Source organism: Pteropus alecto, unplaced genomic scaffold (assembly GCF_000325575.1).
Source record: "Pteropus alecto unplaced genomic scaffold, ASM32557v1 scaffold131, whole genome shotgun sequence".
Lineage (NCBI taxonomy): Eukaryota > Metazoa > Chordata > Mammalia > Chiroptera > Pteropodidae > Pteropus > Pteropus alecto.
Genome location: NW_006434709.1, coordinates 13734726 through 13752576, shown reverse-complemented (window position 1 = coordinate 13752576; position 17851 = coordinate 13734726). Strand labels below are relative to the sequence as shown.

At 42.2% G+C, this 17851-nt stretch overlaps 1 protein-coding gene and 1 pseudogene across 1 annotated transcript in view; both read left to right on the top strand.

Moving 5' to 3' along the window:
* Window positions 1-17851, top strand: part of SPTBN1 (spectrin beta, non-erythrocytic 1) — a 93219-nt gene that overhangs the window by 21374 nt on the left and 53994 nt on the right. Inside the window, 1 exon segment of the mRNA XM_006927044.3 lies at window positions 14050-14201. Coding sequence (XP_006927106.1) covers window positions 14050-14201 — 152 coding nt within the window.
* Window positions 6834-6952, top strand: LOC112477972 (annotated as a pseudogene).

The window sequence follows — 17851 nt, the reverse complement described above, 5'->3', positions numbered from 1 at the left end:
GTAAACCTAAGTATGGGGATGGATGTGAGAGATGACGATTGAATTCCCTAATCGTTTAGGCCTGTGTCATGGAGTTTCTCACATTTGTGGCTGAAGCACTAGCAGATCAACGCCGTTGGGCTCTGATCTTATCCCTGCTGCAGTACAGATTGGTGATGTCATCTGGACTCAGGTCTCAGCTGTGAAGCTTTGACCCCTTGACTCACCTCTAGTCTCTTGTCATCCTGCAGTATAATTACCTGTGGATGAGGCTGGTGTGTCATTAAATTGGAAACCCCTCCAGCATCTGTTCTGACTTCCGATTGCTTAGTCAAGCAATTTACAAACACTGGAATTTGTTTTTCCTGTAGATGAAATCTGAGGTGGGACCCCAGAAAATAAAGGGTATAAAATTGGAGCTCTTCTGACCAAAGTGCCAGCAAGAAGGTACTTGGAGCCTGACCTCCAGGCTTCTGACTTGTTCCTTTGGCATCCCTTGCTGGGAACCTGTGGTTTGAAAACCTGCTCCTGTTCCATCCTGTAGACGTCAGTGTTCCTTCAGTGAATGCCACTTATTTTTGTATTAATATCCTCAGTGTCCCCATCTATTAAAAAGAAGTACTAATATTTGATTACCTTATTTTGTTTACAAATGTTGTATTAAGTTAAATAGTATAAAGTTAAATAGTGATTTAGTATTCCCCAGAAGAAAAACTGGGGAATTTTACTTTAGAGTACTCACTGAAGACAGCATTTCACGTACGAACTTCTGTGGTGCCCTGGGAGAATTCATTTTCTTCCAGTGTGTGCTCAATCGGTAAATTTCAGTTCTCTCACCAAGTAAAAATGAATTGTGTCTTTTCCCTTCAAATGGAAATGCCCTTTAAGTATTTCAAAAATGGTACATGTTTATTTAAAAAAAAAAAAAATCCAAAAACAGTGCAGAAATACAGAAGCAGATATATCTTCTGTCTCTAGTTTCTCGCTTGAGGTGATGACAGTTAATAGTTTGGAAAGTGTCGTTTCACACCTTTTTATGTAGTTACTTACATTTAAGTACATATACACACACACACTATTCTGTAAGTGACTGTTCATTCATGGCCATCTTCCTAAGTCTGTGTACTGCAGATTTCCCTTATTCTTTTTAATGCATACACACTATTCTTTTATATGGATGCATTATATTTTATTAGTCTGTTTGTATATATTTAGTTGTTTCTGTTCTTTTCTGTTTTGTTGTTGCTATCCTTTTTTTTACTCTTATTTAAAAAATCTGCAGTGTGTATCCTGCACATCTTTGCATGCTTGCACAGGTATTCCTAGAAAGTAAATGTCTACAGGTGTGATTAGTAGATGGAGGAAATACATATTTAAAATGTTGATATTGCCCACTTACCCTCGCAGCAACCACATACGAGTGCGCCCATTTCTCCATGTCTTCAGTAAGGATTTGTTTTTCAAGTCCAAGAAAGTTTATTTTCACTTTCTTTCACTAGCCCTGAAAGAGGAACTTTGGTCACCTCAGCAGCACCTCTACGGCCTCCAGCCCTTCCCACTCAGTTCCAAGATTATTATCTTTATAGAGGCTTAGGAGGAGAAGCGACCAAGGTTTACATTAAGCAATAAAATCCCCTGCAGAACAAATCAGCTATATCAGTAGGCTTCCTAGGCCGCATCTAGGCAACTACCAGGAATACTCCTGTGGCAGGGTTAGTTTACTCTCTCTCTGCTCCCCCATAAACTACAAACAGCCAGGTTCCCCTACCTGTTATAAGCACCCTACTTTGTAGAGTGGGAGATGAAGCCTAGCTTGTTAGAGATGGGAGGGAAATGGGGTAGGGGCCTGCATGAGGGTGCACACTCTGGGAGTTATAAAGATCTGCCTTCTATTTTGTGGGAAGAGATTTGCATGTTGGTTAAGCAACACTGGTTTGTTTCCAAAACAAACAAACAAAAAAACAGAAAAACTGATCTCCTTCTTTATGTCCCCCTTTTGTTGCTTTTTTTTTTTTCACTTGAAAAAAATTTAAAGTAGATGACTAGTAAGCTAAGAGGATTCATTATGACCTCGGTGACACTTTGTGCATTATCTTCTATGAAACTGCACTTAAAGCTTTGATTAGTGTTTTTATTAATGAAAAATAGGTTTTGATTTAAAAAAAAAAAAAAAACTAGTATAAACTGCTAATGGTCCTGCCCACATTTGATCAGTGTGAGGGATCCTTTGGTGCCACCACACCTGTCTTCTGGGCTATATCATAGAGGTTGAATCTGAGGTTATTTCCTCTTTCAGTGTTTCTGCCCTCCCTTATTAAAACAAGGCAGTGTACAGTGTGCTGCCCGCCAAAACTCTGCACTGTTTGGCTAAGAAATCTTGTGTAACCATTTATTGTATGGGTGAGGTTGAGGAAAGCCACAAAGGAAGTTAGCAGAATTGTTTTTCAATATTTGACCTTGTGAGTGATAACTTTCTCTTTTTCAGTTTAAAGATGGCTTAAAAATAGCTAAATGGTAGTCAAATATTGGTATCATTTATCTAGTGCTCTGAATTCTCGAGGAATTGAAAATTGCTCACTAATTTTTTAAGGAGAAAACTCTTAATGCTTTTAGGTGTCCTTTACAGTGCCTTCGTACTTATTTACTCAGTACATGATCGCTCATTTGTTGATTGACCTAAGGTGAAAAAAACAAAATAAAAAACGTTAGGCCTGTGTGGCTGACTGTGAGGTGCTTGTGTGTATAACATTTGCTTTTCTACATGGAATAATTTTTCAAGCAGTGAAACGGTTGGCTAAGTTAAATATGTAATTGAGGATTGGGTCAGAGCTTATCATCTAGTAAATACTTTCTGAATGAAGAATACTCAATGAGAAGTGAAATTTTGGTTTGATGAACTGGGATATCATTTAGAAAATAATGCTGAGCTCTAAAATTTCTTAGTTCATTTCAGGGAGCTTTTCATCTTTATAATATTATGCATTTTGTTTTTGGATTTTTTCACAACCATTATTTCTGAAATCCAAGTATAGTTTGAACACCTTCCCCCCCCAAACACATATGAAGGTTTAAGTTTACATATACGATTGTAGTTTTGGAGTTTTGCCATTGAAGTTGAGACAGTCTTATTTAATTTATCAATCTGCCATTTCAACCCTGATAGTTTTTACAGTGGGTCATGGTCATTGGCCAGAAGGGTTTTTAGGTGACTGATTGGTAATTTTTTTTTTAGAAGAAGCCAGAAGCCAGTTAAATTCTTTTGTTTCATTTGTTTTTAAATATAACTTCTCATTAAGTGGAACCTTGTCATAATTCTGTAGTTCGAAGTGATAACTCATCACCACTATGGCTTTCTTTGTTCCAAAATGCTGTCCTTTGTGGTTTAAATTTACATGTGTAACTATTTGGAGGACTTCCACGATGCCTTATCCTACAGGGGAATTCATTCAGGAAATGATGATTTTAGTAAATGCTGTGCTATCCCTGAAAAGCAGGCAGTTTTATGGTGACTTTCAGATCTTTGTTCCTCCTTGTCTTTGTGTGTCTATGGCTTAAAAAAGAGTCCCTCAGATCTTAGCCTTTTGGGCCCAATTACTACAACTGATTTGGACGTCCCTGTTTCACGGGAGAGCTGTCACAAACTGCTCTGAGTGGCTGAATTGGTGCAGTTGTCTTGTGACAGCATAGCCTCTTTGAAAACATTGAGAAGTATCCTCCTGTATCTTGAGTGTCCTGACAACAGTGTAACTCCAGTCTGTGAAAGAGAGTTCTGTTTTTTTCCTCCCTGCACTGTTGACCCTAAGAATTCAGGAAAACTGGAGAAGCTAGAAATATCATTAGTAAGGGCTAGGGTGCACACAATTTGATTTTTAATGTGCTGGCTTAGACCAGCTACATGGTCCACAGAACAGGGCTGCTGTTTGTTTTTTGTGCATTACGTGAAAAAAACAAACATGGTAAATTTAAATTCTCTTTTACCACCTCCACTTCATCCCAAGACTTCTATAACAAAAACCTACCTTTAGCCCTTGAAAATGAAGCACAGGATTTTGTCTTACTCGTGAATTTGTGTGCCACATGATATACTTAGAATATAATATTTACTGCTTCCTTAGTTGTTGCTTAGGAAAAATAATACACATACACAATCCCAACATATTGCAGTTAAATTACCTTTATAAAGTCTTATCTCTATTGTGTCCATTATGGCTGTTCCCCTTTAAAAGATGCTGTCCTGGTTAGTCTGTATTAATTCTCCCATATATATTTGATAATTAAGGATATGGTATCTGTTTAGTTCCAACCCTTTTTTCCCCTTATTTTGGGGGGGATGTTACAAGTTACCCTCAGTCCACCTTGGGCTTAATATTTTTTAGTCTTCTTCCAGAGGGATTTGGGGGAGGATAAAATGTCCCTCAGAATAAGAATGGAAGACCTGAAGCTTGCAAGGAGAGGTGGTGAGAAATTGGGAGATCTGGCCTCAAGCCACCAAGATCTTCCTTATTCTTTGAATATGAAGGTGAGGCCTTGAGTTCCAGGCATGCCTTGTCCCTCCTGACAGCTTGGGTAGTGCACTTTTAATACTGTCCTGTCAGGACAGTGCATATTTGCTAAGCTGATCTTGATTTGAAAACGGAACCTAACAAATGGGATATGGGACCAATGACATAATACAAATGTTTTAAACCAGGAATTGACATATTTTCTTTAAAAGGCCAGAGACTATCTATATTAGGCTTCATGGCCACATAGGGTATCTCTCATAGCTCTTCATCTTCCTCTGATGCCGCCCTTCCCTGCCCGCCCCCACTCCCCGCCAATGAAAAACTATTCTAGCTCCAAGCCTATATATGAAAACAGGCTACATGTTGGAGATTGCTGATGTCTATTTTAAATTGATCTTTTCAGTTATGAAGGAACCAACCTGAGATGGATGACTGTGAATTTTTTTTTTTCCCCAGTCGTTTTGGGGAGGTAACATCTTGTTTTCCTTGGGCAGTGTGGGATGTTAGTGTGAGTGGGTGGGAGCTCTGGGTTTCTTCAGGGTTCAGATGTGGATTCTAATCTTGGATGTGCCTTTGCTTAGTCACATGCTCTTAAGTGGATCATCGAAACCTTTGCCTCTTCTAGTTAGAACTAATGGCTTGTAATAAGCAAGGGTCAATTTAGCGAAGATCCTAACACAGCATCTACAGTGCATAGGAGGAGCGTAGGACGGACTTCATCCTCTGTTCTACCAGTTCTCCCCGGCAGCAGTTTCAGGCCGTTTCCTGCTGGCCTGTCCCTTAGGGCTGGAGAGTGGCAGATTAGCAGACTCATGACATGGCTTCCTGTGTACATACGAAGGCAGTTTTGAAGTGTGCCGCCCCTTTTCAGGCAAATTTCATGAACGATTTCTTCATAAGGTTTGTATTTTTTGAAGACACTTCTCTCTCTTGGTTTTGGTGTTTTCTGCTACTGTTAATTCACCCTAGTTCTTGCCTTAGCTCTCATCTTAGAAGAGTTAATGGTGTTACTCTGCCTGTTTGCTTTCAGAGTTCGTCCCTACCATAACCTCAGCCTCCTCCATAGTATTGGCTTTTTGTAGATTATGACTTTACGGGGCTCACCTTGAAGTGTTAACCACAACAGGCAGGCGGGACCCTTGGAAATTGGCTTAATGTCTCAGTTTATTGTTGTCATCCTCTCAGAGGTTCCCCCTGCAGAGCTTTGGTTTCCATGTTGGCAAACTAGGCACTGTGTTGGCAAAATAGGCCTTCCGTAAGCTGCAAGCAGGGCCTGCTCTGCTAATGTAAAGCATGGATGCAAAGGTTATACACAGTTTATAGTTCTATGGTCTACGTATCAAACTGTTAAGTATTAGTAGAGAATTGCATATTTGCTGCTACGCATGCATTTAGAACAGCTGTTTACATGCGTTTTGTCCATGAAATTGGTTAAACTCTTAGGAAAAACATTTTAACTCAAGTTCTATTTATATACAAATCAGCAAATATAAATTAAAAGCCTCCAGACTAATCCGTCACAGGGAGGCCTTCAGTCAAAAGATTAGTTTCCTTCCTTTCCACTGCCTCAAGATAACAGTTTGATTCTCCATTATCAATACAGCCAGTTGCCTGTTTCCGGTTTCCTGCTCTGTGTATTTTGCATGTTGCTCATGGGAAATGATTTATTTATTTTTTTAAGCTACGGCACATATGTGGGGACTTCACCCTACTATATTCTTTTGTTTTTAATTCTTTTTTTTTTTTTTTTTTTTTTACCACCTCAATAACTGAGCTTTAATGGATACATTGTTAAAATTAGTATAAATTAAGTCTTGTGACCATTGGCCTGTTTGGGTCATGTTAAAATAATGTTCTAATTACAACTTCATGTGTTTTGCAGCTTCACTCTTACTGTACAGGTTTGTGGTGGCCGTTACCCAGAAACAAAACAAAAACAAACAATTTTGTCTTACTTTTAGGTTCACTTTGGGCCCCTTTTAATATGAAAGAACCACAAAATTACAGTTTTATCATTTATCAGACATCGAGGAACAGTCGCAAGAAACAATTCAATTGTGATTTTTAGTACCATATATTGATAACATTTAACTATTTAGGGCCTATGTGATGTGGAATTTCTTTCCTCCTTAAAATTTCAGTACGACAACCAACAGCAGCAAGTTTTATTGAGAGCATATTCGTTGTGCACTGAAGCTTTGCCAGTTGATTCAACAAGTGTTTATTGTGCACCCACTCTGCCAGGCATATGCTCAGGCTCTGAACAGATACAGGGTTGAGTCCTTGCCCTAGAGGCAGATACAAGCTAGTTGCTGAGAATAAGACACAGGATACATAATTAAAAGATAAGTCTACAGCCATGCCACCCTGAACACGCCTGATCCCATCTGATCTTGGGACCTAAGCAGGGTCGGGGCTGGTTAGTACTTGGATGGGAGACCACCTAGGAAGACCGGGTGCTATAGGCATTAAAAAGAGAGAGACAGACAGACAGACAGACACCGACCACATCCCATCAAATGAAGAAGGCCTATAAGAAAAGCTAATCTTGGCCTGGGTCTTAAAGGAAGGGTAAGAAAAGAGAAAATCCCTTCCAAGTAAGGAAAATGGTTAAGCAAAAGTGAAGAAGAAAAAAGAATGTGTAAGGTGAGGGAAATTATGAATAAGACCTGTCGGGTTGGAACACAAAGATGGTGAGCTAGGAAAGATCCCAGAGGAAGTAGGTACCTAGGGAAGGCTGCTCGGGACCCTCGAAGGCAAGGCCCAGAGATCTTGACTGTCTTGTGGACAGGAGGCCACTGAAGGTTTTGGTACCGTGGTATGACTTTGAAAAATTGGGAAGTTGAGTATAGCAGTGATGCTTAAGGTGGGTAAGAATGGGAAAGGCACAAGGCAAGGGGAACTCCAGTAATTGTTGGAGGGTAGGGCCTGAAACCGTCCTCACTGTAGTGAACTTTTTCTTTCAAACACCCAAAAATATACTGTTGAAATCATTCTCTTGGCAACTGATCTTGTACTACTCTGTGATATCTTTTATTATTTTTTTAACTTTCCATTTTATTTCCCTAGCTAGGACTTCTAGTTCATTTAGGGCAAGAGACTTTGTCTTAGACATAGTTCTTATATACAGTATGCATTTGATAAATATTGGCGCTTATGAATACTCTCAACTTCACATTAGTCCTTACTCAGGATGTCTTCATGGAGTGATTGCTTCATTGTCTCCTTTTCTTCTCAGCTTCCATCCTTGTACTTCCTTTCTCCTGTGAACCCAAGTCTATACCTAACTTAGTTTAGCTATGTGTCTATACAAAGAAAAATTGCACATGATCGCCAGCTCTTAGTTACATTAGGCTCTTATCTTAGCCCGACTGAAGAAGATCCTGATAGAACATATTCTTGGGTTATACCAGCATGTTCAGACTATTTGAAAAGTAGAAGATTTGCTCTCATAAATGAGGTATAAATTCAGTCTTTAGGGGAATAACAAACGTTTCTGTATTTCCCTTATTTTCTATTCAGAGATGTCTCATATCTTCAGACCTTTCTTTGTCCCTGTCTCCCACCCCTTTTCACAGCCAGAACTGTGGCATATGGTGAATATGATTGTGTTTATTTAGCAGTCTGTGCAGAGGGCATTGCAGAAAGATGCTGTACAGTTATTTCCATAACACAGTGCCCTCTGCTATTTCTGTATCCTATAGCTTAACTCATGCTGCACACAGTGTTCACTTTTCCAATTACAGGAAATTCTTCAGAGTAAATAAATATATAAAGTCATCTATATTGATAATAGTTATTCCCTAAAAAGAGAGGAAGTCGATTATGTACTTCTAGAAGGGAATGATGATGGGGAGAGGATATTCACTGTCCTTTGGTAGAAATTAAGTAAATATGTTTCTCTGATCTAAATATCTCATCCTCTTTCTCTAAGACATCCTCTGAAAATTTCATGTAATTTATCAGAAGAAAGACAGTGAATATAGATGCTTGGAAGACAAGATGTAGCCGTGCCTCCTAATCCCTCTTAACCTCACTGAGCTTTTTGGGCTTTGATGATGGGAACTCTGATGTTCACCTCTCTGACAGTGTTGCTGTGCAGATATCGTGAGCTTTGAGAAAGTATAAATTGCTGTTCAGGCGCATGTGATGGTGGTATTGCAGGCATGCCATCTTACAAGATTCTGTTTTCAGGAAAGAACATTGTAATAGAATTTCACTTATAAGTCAGTCCTTCCAAGGATCAGAAGCCGATGTAGATATAGGTTGGGTTTTCTCTATAGTTCTCATTTTCTAGGTGGTTGGCTAATCCATCTCTGAGCCTTTAGAGCTAAAGATTTAGCTCGCGGAATGTTCACACTTAGAACCACTTCTGGTTCCCAGGTTCTCGGTTCCAGGGATATTTTGGTAGAATTTGTGTTTGTGGGAAAGTTGTTTTAAGAGAATGTTAGGAGTCCTTCCTGACTCCCACGCATTGACACGTAGACTGCGTCACCGAGCTCCTTCCTTTGGAGAGCTGCTCGTTCTTTTTGCCCTTTCTTCTCTAGTTTTCCCACTTTCCCACCTCTGGACTGCTGCTAGTGCTGCAGCTGCCTCAAGTCCTGACTTGAATCGGCAGGTATGTGATGATATCCAGTCTGCTAAGTAGTGTCCTCAGGTAGCATCTTTGGTTCCATTCTGCCCAGCACACTGTGACAGTCATTGCAAAGAGGGATCAGTGAGCATGCTTACACCTGAAGGCCTGCCCGTATGTGGAGGAGTGAGGAGACAATTTTCTGTAGCTTCAAAGGTGTAGCAAGCCTCCGTGGCCACAGAATCAGATCTAGTCTTTATGGAGTCACCATCCCAGTAATTAGAGTTACCCAGTGTTGGTACAGACCCTTTGACAAAATAAGGACTTGGGTTAGGATGGTGAAATAATCGTTGAAACATGATTTTTTAAAAAATTGTTGCACTAGAGGCTTTAATTGCCTGGTGATTGAGAACCAGGCTTTGGAGCCTGTCTGCCTGGAGAGTGACTAATTCCTGCCTCGCAGAGAAGTTAGGTGGAGATCGGCCCCTGGACAGAGTGAGTGCACAGTGAATGCTATTATTGTTGTAATTAAAAAGAGAACGAACAAACCATTTTCTTACTCTGCCACTCAACAACTTCCTGCCACACACATGTAGCTTCCCCCTCCCTGGGATTTTTAAGGAGCTGGCCCAGGTGGGATTATTTTTTCGCTTTTGAAAGAAGGTTGATTCAGATGACTTCTAAAGGTTTGTTCTTCCCTGAGATTATATGATTCCATGATCCTTGATAAATTTTTCAAGTGGTTTGCACTGATGAGAATGGTACCTCGCTGGGGAAAAGGAGAAGGAACTAATTTAATGAGCAGTTATAACAAGCCAGGCACTTTTATGTGCATTTTACCTCCTCCCATTTAATGCTAGAGCAACCTTTAGGTGAGTCTTAGAGCAACCTTTAGGTGAGTCCATCTGAATAAATACAGTGTGGAGGGGGTGGGGTGAGGGGCAGACACAGGTGGGAGATAGATACAGGGAGCAGGCCTAAGAGATGCCTATTTTTTGGAGCCACCACCTCCCGAGTTCTGGGCAGGGCTGGGTAGGAACCTGCCACCAGAGTCTGACTCCGTTGTGTTCTCTTGGAAAGAGATGCTGGCAGGATTTGGCTTCATTAATAGCAGTACAAAACCCTGACAAGGAAAAACGAGAATGGAAATGGCGTGGGGGACAGAAATGTCCACTATCACACCAACCCAGATGGAGCCCACCCTTGTGGTTCTCCCTGCTGCTGCTTCTTTGCCTTGCAAGCCCTTTGTGGAATGGATGGGCCTGAGGGCAGGGAATTTCTGCTGCTACCAGCCAACATGCAAACTATTTGGATCAAAAAGACTTTGATGTGGTAAAGAGAATAATGAATGAATAGCATCCCAACTCAGCTGTCCCTCTCAGCAGAATGCGGGCCTAGACACTATGAATGTCACTTCCTATTGGTGTAAGCCCAGAATGTCTCCACCCAACCCACACTGCTCACATCTAGGGCTGGATAGTCCTTTGTTGTGGAGGTCGTCCTATGCACTGTAGGGGGTTCGTCAGCATCCCCAGCTTCTACTTAGCTTATGCCTGGTAACACCTACCCCTGAGTTGTGATAATCAGAAACTGCTCCAGACATTGCCAGGTAACCCCTGGGGAGCGTAATCGCTCCCATTGGGGACCACTGATCTAAATAACCAAATCAATAAGGGAGCTTGTTAGAGCTCCCTTTCACATCACCAGCTTTGCTCATACTTGTAGAGCTAGAAATGGTTTCTCTTCCCTCGGCTACTCCTTCCACCTCCTCACACAGCTCAAGCAGAGTGACAGCAGCTTGAGCTTGGAAACACGCCTCTGGACTGTCTTCCACTGTCGGTGCCAAGGGCCTCCTGCTCTTCAGGCAAGTGTCTGGCCTGATCTGCCCTGGCCTTGCTGGGTTGGGTTTGCAGGGGTGATGTCATTGTGCCTTCCCAGGAAGGGTGGAACAAAGGACGGGGTCCCCAAGGACATGCAGCTTCATCCTCAGCCCAGCCGCTGGGTAGATTTTTTTTCCCTTCCTTTCCCTCCTTCTGGCCTAAGAAGTGATTGTTGTTCACCAAGCGATCCATTGTAAGAAGACATGCTAAGCTGGGCGAGCTTTGTGTCTCCGACTGAGCCCGTTTCCTGCCCCTCGTGTGTCATAAGGGTGTTGGTTCTGGTCCAGTCCCTGGATGGAATCTTCCACGCCTTTTCTGGTGTGGCAGCATGAGCCTGAGGAACTTGGACTCTGTGTGATTTTTCTCGTATGCTACCTGGAGCCTGCTCCTGAAGCGAGGAGGCTAGAGAAGTGGGGAGCAAGAGAGAGGGCAAGAAGGCACAACCCTTTTGTTTAATTTTTTAACTTATTTTCCTCCTTTTTCTTCCTTCCCTCCAATGGCGTTTCTGAGGACTGCAGCAGCTCTGGGAAGCCCTCTCTGCACAGATCCTCATTCAGCCTGTTTTATTTCCACTCAGTTCTCTCTGCTCCACTCATGACCTCTGTGTGTGTCTCCTTATGGGGAGAGCTGTAACTCTTTAGGACAGGGTGCTGTAGGGAGTGCATTTGCTGTCATTTGAAGCAAATCTTTGGAATCTCCTGGTAAAGAGACCTGTTAATTCACAACCTGAAAGAAGCCTGGAGTGGTTCTGTAATGTGAGATTCACCCAAAGAAATGACAATTGACTGAGGAACATGTTGTATGTTTGTTTATTTAGAAATAGCTTAATCCAAGCAGGTTTTCATTTTGATCTTGTTCCCTTGATAGGCTGGGTGTGGTAGTGACTTTGAGCCCCAAACCCTTTAATTAAACAGCCTGAGATACCCATCAAGGGCTTTATGAAAGAGATTTCTAACTCCAGTATAGCACATAAAAGATATTTTATATATATATATATATATATGTATATATGTGTGTGTGTGTGTATGTATGCAGACCCTAAATACATCTGAACCATACCTAGGAGAAGCTTAATTTGTCTGTGTATTCTGCTCTTAGGGGAAAAAAAACCAGCAACAACAAAAAAACCCCAGCTCCCTGTGTCACTGTTGTAAAGTTACCATCCATCAGGATGATTGTGTGATTAAAAATGGATGTGATCTTTTCTGTGTGACCTATTATGATGTTATTGGTGCAGCTCCTTTTTCAGTCTGTCATGTGCCCTTCAGTGCCTTTTTCTTGTTACCCTCAATCCTGCCCTTTCTGATCTTTTGTTTTTGGTTGGCCTTTGTTCCTGGGGAAAGGCCCTCTTTTCCTCTGGACAGGCTGTTCCTTTAGGGACATGCTGGACTGGGAGGAGCTGCTGGCTGCAGCAGGTGGCTGCTGTCTTGGCAAGGGCCCCAACTGCCTCACCTGCCAGGCTGGCAACAGTAAAGGCTTATCCCACCTTATCTCTGCCTCCCTCCTCCCTCCTTGTGGTGGGTGGATGGAGGCCTCAGCAAAGCCTTCCAGGCACACCTTCCCAGGATGCTCCTCTGGCCAGCCTGGGAACCCAGTACTCCCAGGCCACCTGGTACACACCCAATAAACAAGGATGGTCTTTTAGTTGTCACCCACTGGTGTTGAAATACATAAAAAATTGGTAGGATCCTCTTTCTTTTATTGTAAATTAATGCGTAAACGTCTTCGTGGGTTTGGAGCTTGCACTGGAAAGAGTAGGTCTTGGGTACTTTGTGTGCAAATTCATGCTGATGAAACTAGTCCTACTCCTTATTTAAAAGGGAAAACCACAGCGGAATGAGACATAATGAAATGGGACTGACTTTCAGCATAACGAAAGCGTTCTTTCCTATGTCCTGCATAAGCTTACGTGCAACATACTTCGCCACACTTGCTTCATTACTTATTACACTTAGAGGAAATAATCTTTTGAATCTAATAAAATAAAAAGTTGGATGGGCTAAAAAACCCAGTGGGACACCATAAGTAACTAAATTTCTATAAGTGGTTAAATACTCTAAATTTTTTCCCAGCATAAGTGAGGAAAGTGAGCAAAGCTTTGTACATCAGAAAGATGACTGTTGAAAACTGTCAGGAAGTACAGGTGGGTGGGTCCAGGGCACATTCCGTAGATCCCTACCAAAAGTCTTTTCGAACCTTCTGCAGAGGCAAGAAGATTGGAAGCCTATTTGTATGGAATGTAAAGGGCCAATTCTGAGAATATACGTCTAGACTTTTATCCTTTGAATTGGACAGAACTTGATCACTGAGGCTTGAAACACAATACTGTTTCCTGGATGACTTAGATGTGCAGTTACCACACATTAGAGCATAACCTAGCAGTTACCTTTTCAGTTTGAAAAGTTGAAGTTTGGCGATGTAGCTGTCCACTCAGCTTACAGAAGGGGACACTAAATCTGATGTCTGAGCACATTTTTGGCAAAACCATAGGCCCAAGCTCTGCTCTCTCCATGCCCAGCCAGATCTCTTTGCACTCTATTGTGTTGCCTGCCATTTTCTGTGTTGTTGACAGGGCTTATGACTCAATAGGTTAAAGGGTCATGGCAGATCAAGGTCATGAGTGAATTTATCTTATTAGGTGATGCCTGGTTCTTTGTGCAGGGAAGGCGTTTCTTCATGTCTTCTGAGCTTGTCTGCCCCACATCTTTCCATGTGTTGTGTGCTTCCCTTACACTCGCCTTGTGGAGGAACAGTAACTATAACATATATTAGAAACTTTGCCAGTCAAATGTTAACACTACAGGGCAGGACTGCAAAGGACCCCACTGCGATCTACTGTACCCTGCTGCCTCTTCAGCGGAGATGGGAGAAAGCGACATGAAAGCAAAGGATATTCCACTGGTGGCATGTTTAAGGGCTCAAAATGTTCAAGGACTTACATGATTCTTATATACCCAAAGAATTGATTGTGTTTAAGAGAAGCTAAGTATAGGTTTCATTAGAGTTTAGCTTTGCTGTTCTTCCTTTTTCTGGGATCCCGTGACTGCTGGCACACAGGTGCCATTGCCCATGCTTGTGACTAGTGGTAAAGTGAGCTCTCCTCTGCTTGCAGATGAGCGTGAAGCCGTGCAAAAGAAGACCTTCACCAAGTGGGTCAATTCCCACCTCGCTAGAGTGTCCTGCCGGATCACAGACCTGTACACTGACCTTCGAGATGGACGGATGCTCATCAAGCTGCTGGAGGTCCTCTCTGGAGAGAGGCTGGTAAGTGAGAATGCTATTTAGTGTCTTACACTGTTGGTGGGAAATATTTTTGAAAAATCTAGTATGGACTTGCCTCGTTTTTTTCTGCAATTAATGGTTGATATTTTTGAAAAGGAGAACTTCGATAAGTGAGATGTGCACATTGGGGAAAGCTCCCATGTGACATTCTTGAACCTGTAACAAAGTGGCCATGTTCTGGTAATTTGTGAGCTTACTACCTTCAGTCAGAGAGATGTTTGGTTGGTGTTCCCCATTAAACAGGGCACAGTGTTGGTAATGGAAGGTCCAGGCTGGGCCACTGGCTCCAAGGTGATCTGTATCCCACAAGATCATGGAATAATTTTACATTTTCTTATTAATCTTTGTCTTATTAATTCTCTGGAAAATTTGGGCTGCCGTTTTGAAGTGGCAAGGATTGGATTCAGTGTTCTTGTTTTTTGTTTTTTGGGTTTTTTTCCCCTTTCTTTCTTCCCCGAACACTTTTTTATTACTTCGGGGGTGGAGGAAAAGGCTGGTGTTTGTCATCTCCTTGGAAACTCAGCTTCTGATGAATTCACCGCATCATTTGGGCAGGGGAGGTTTTAGCCTACAGTGAAAATTTTATCCCCATTTTGTTTACCAGAGCTACCGCGGCTGTCTCTGATGTGCTTTTTATGAACCTTAAACCAGTCTCTATAACAGACCCAACAGGTTTTGTCTCACCGTGGTTTAAAAATGGATGCTATATTCTACCAGGGCAGATGCAGTTCCATAGGTGGTGGTAGGACTGAGCCAAAAGCTGACGCCCAGGGAGAGAGCCCCACATCTGTAGTGACATCACCAGGAAAATATGCTGGTGGTTGGCAGGGCTGCCAGAAAGCCTTATTTTTAACTTGATCTCCACCCTATAACTTGACAGCCACATGGCTGTGTGTGCAGACCGACCCACACACCTCTGACCACAGGCAAGGGCCTCAGGTTGTACCCTACCCTATTATTAGCCCAATTTCCTCTTTGAGCCCGGTGGGGGGAACAGTCAGGGTTTTCTCTCTCCCTGCTTCTTTAGAGAACAAGTTCTCTAAAACAAGATTCCTCAGCCCCCAGGCCGTGGACCAGTACTGGTTCATGGCCTTTTAAGAACTGGGCCACACAGTGGAGGTGAGCGGGCAAGCAAACAAAAAGCTTCATCTATATTTGTAGCCGCTCCTCAGTGCTAGCATCACTGCCTCAGCTCCACCTCAGGTGATCAGGCATTAGATTCTTATAGGAGCACTGGTCCCTGGTGCCAAAAAGGTTGGGGACCACTCTTCAAAATATAGTGAAGCCCCATCTCATCTGTAGTGAGTTTTGTCCGTGCTCTTTGTTCTCCATTGTGCAGGTGTCGTTGTCTCATTTTCTTAGGGAATTTGTGGGTCAGGCTAGACAAACTAGATAAATAAAGGATGCTTCTGCCTAAGACCATGATGGCTGTCTCGAAAGTGGTTTGTAGGGTGAGTGTGGAGGGTGGAGGCAGTGGGCCCACATGGAGAGGGTGAAGGCTGGTCATTGATTACATTTTGATTTTTTTTTTTTTTTTGAAGTGAGTCTTGTCTGAGCCTAGGCTAGAATTATTGTGACATACGCCTTTAGAGTTTTTATAGCCAGACTTTCCCTCCTACATCTCAACCATTTTTCTCCTCTCTTAATGTTTACTCTAGTATGATTGTTTATTGATTTTTTTTTTTTGAATGATGTTTTGAAAGTAGCTTAAAAAATCAGTAAAGGTTACATAGGTAGAAATTAGTTTGAACATTTATTTTTGTTCCGATAGGGTCCAGTCTTCCAGGCTGTAGGGAGTAAATTGTTTACCTTTGAGGGGCCATAATTCTTTTATACCAAGAAGATTGTGTCCTTGATTATGTCCATATAATGTATGAGATCAGGCCCTTTGCCATTTTTTTTTTTTTTTTCTGAACAGAACAACAAAAATATTCATAGGGAGAATAAAAGCAGCCAACAAAGCATAATTCTTAGTTGTGTGTGGATGCTACCTACTGTTCTGTTTATTTGCTGCTGGCAATAATATATATATATATATTTTTTTTTTCTTTTTTTTGCGGTAACCCAGAAATCTAGGAGAATGGAGATGGGGAAGAACATAAGCTGGCCATCATCTCCAACCTGTCATGAGCCAGTGCCAGAAATTGTTATGACTTTGTTAAAAACCTCAAGTGTCTTCTTTTACTATCCATTCCTCACAGCCAACCCTGATTATATGTTGGGCAGTCTAATTAATCTTATTCCAAAAATAAGGATACCATAGATAGAATGAGCTAAAGCTCTTGTGCATTCGGACTGGAGATTTTTTAGCCTGTTTGGCCCTGGGGTTTATTTGGTTCATGGAATTTGCTGTTGGTTGCAGGGGCTGCCAGGAACTCAAGTTAGAGACCCTCCCTGTAGGAGAGGACCTCATGAGGGCTTACCACAGAGGAGCCTTGTATATTCAGATTCCCAAACTAATGAGGTGGTTAAAGCTTCTAGGCCTGGGTAAATTAATGTCCACAGCTAAGTGTGTATCATCAGATAACATTCAGTCAGCACTGGGCTTTCTGCACCAGTGATCGAAAACCCTGGGTAACACAAACATTTGCACTCCATCTGGAGCCATGTGTCAGTCTGCATTTTAGCTCCAGCACTTACCACCAGCTTAGCTTGGCAGTAGGTAGTAGATAAATGTTTGAGGGCCTGGAGTATCTAAATTTACTTTATTAATAGGTTCTTAGAGCCAGTTTATCCTTCTTTACAGAGGAGAAATTTTGATTTTTACCGAGTGGAATGCAGTGAACCAGACAATTCCACCCTAACCCCACCCTGCATTTTGACTCAATATAATTTGAGTTAAATTTGAGCGGGTTTAAGGGAGACATTTGGGTTATCAGGGCACTTGATTCTGATGCACTGGGGAACATCAGAGGGCAGAGATCCCCAACTCTGGTGCTGGTGTGGGTAGGATCCATGCCCAGAAATGTCCCTCTCTCTGCTTCAGGTATGTCAGCTTATGAGGCAGTGAGGAAACTGGGCTGAGCCAGGAAGCTGCTGCTAATTGAGATTGAGTTGATGACAAAGAAAACCATTCTTTTCCAATATCTTATTCTGAAACTACTGTTGACTATAACTCTTTATAAAGGCCTCGCTTTAAAATTCTCTAAAAATGACTGTTGTTTTTAGCATCAACTGAGCAGGTAAAAGTAGCGGGCATAGAACCTGTGCTGGTCACTCTGTCACTGGCCAGATTAGAGCAGGACTTGAAAGGTAAAGGTGTGTCCCACGACAACACTGACATTTAGAGGGAGTAGGGCCTCTGGCACAATATCGTCAGCCTGGGCTTTGGTTGTAAAGTAGAGCCCACAGATTATAACCCAGGTTTGAAGCTTGCCTGTCGCCTTTCCTCCATGGGCCTCAGCAGTGAAGAGTAGTTCTAAGTAGGATGGCCAGTTTTCTTCTGCCTTGCTCCTGCCAGAACCTCTGATGGAAAAAGGACAAGGTTTTTCTGAACACCTCTGCCCTCCTCTCAGCCCCTGCTGTTTCCATTGGCAGGTGTCACGGGTTTTTGTTCGCCTGTCGTTTTCCTGATATTCTGTCTTCTTACTTTGTTAGTCACAAAGAAGAGAAAGCAACCAACCCCGGCCCCT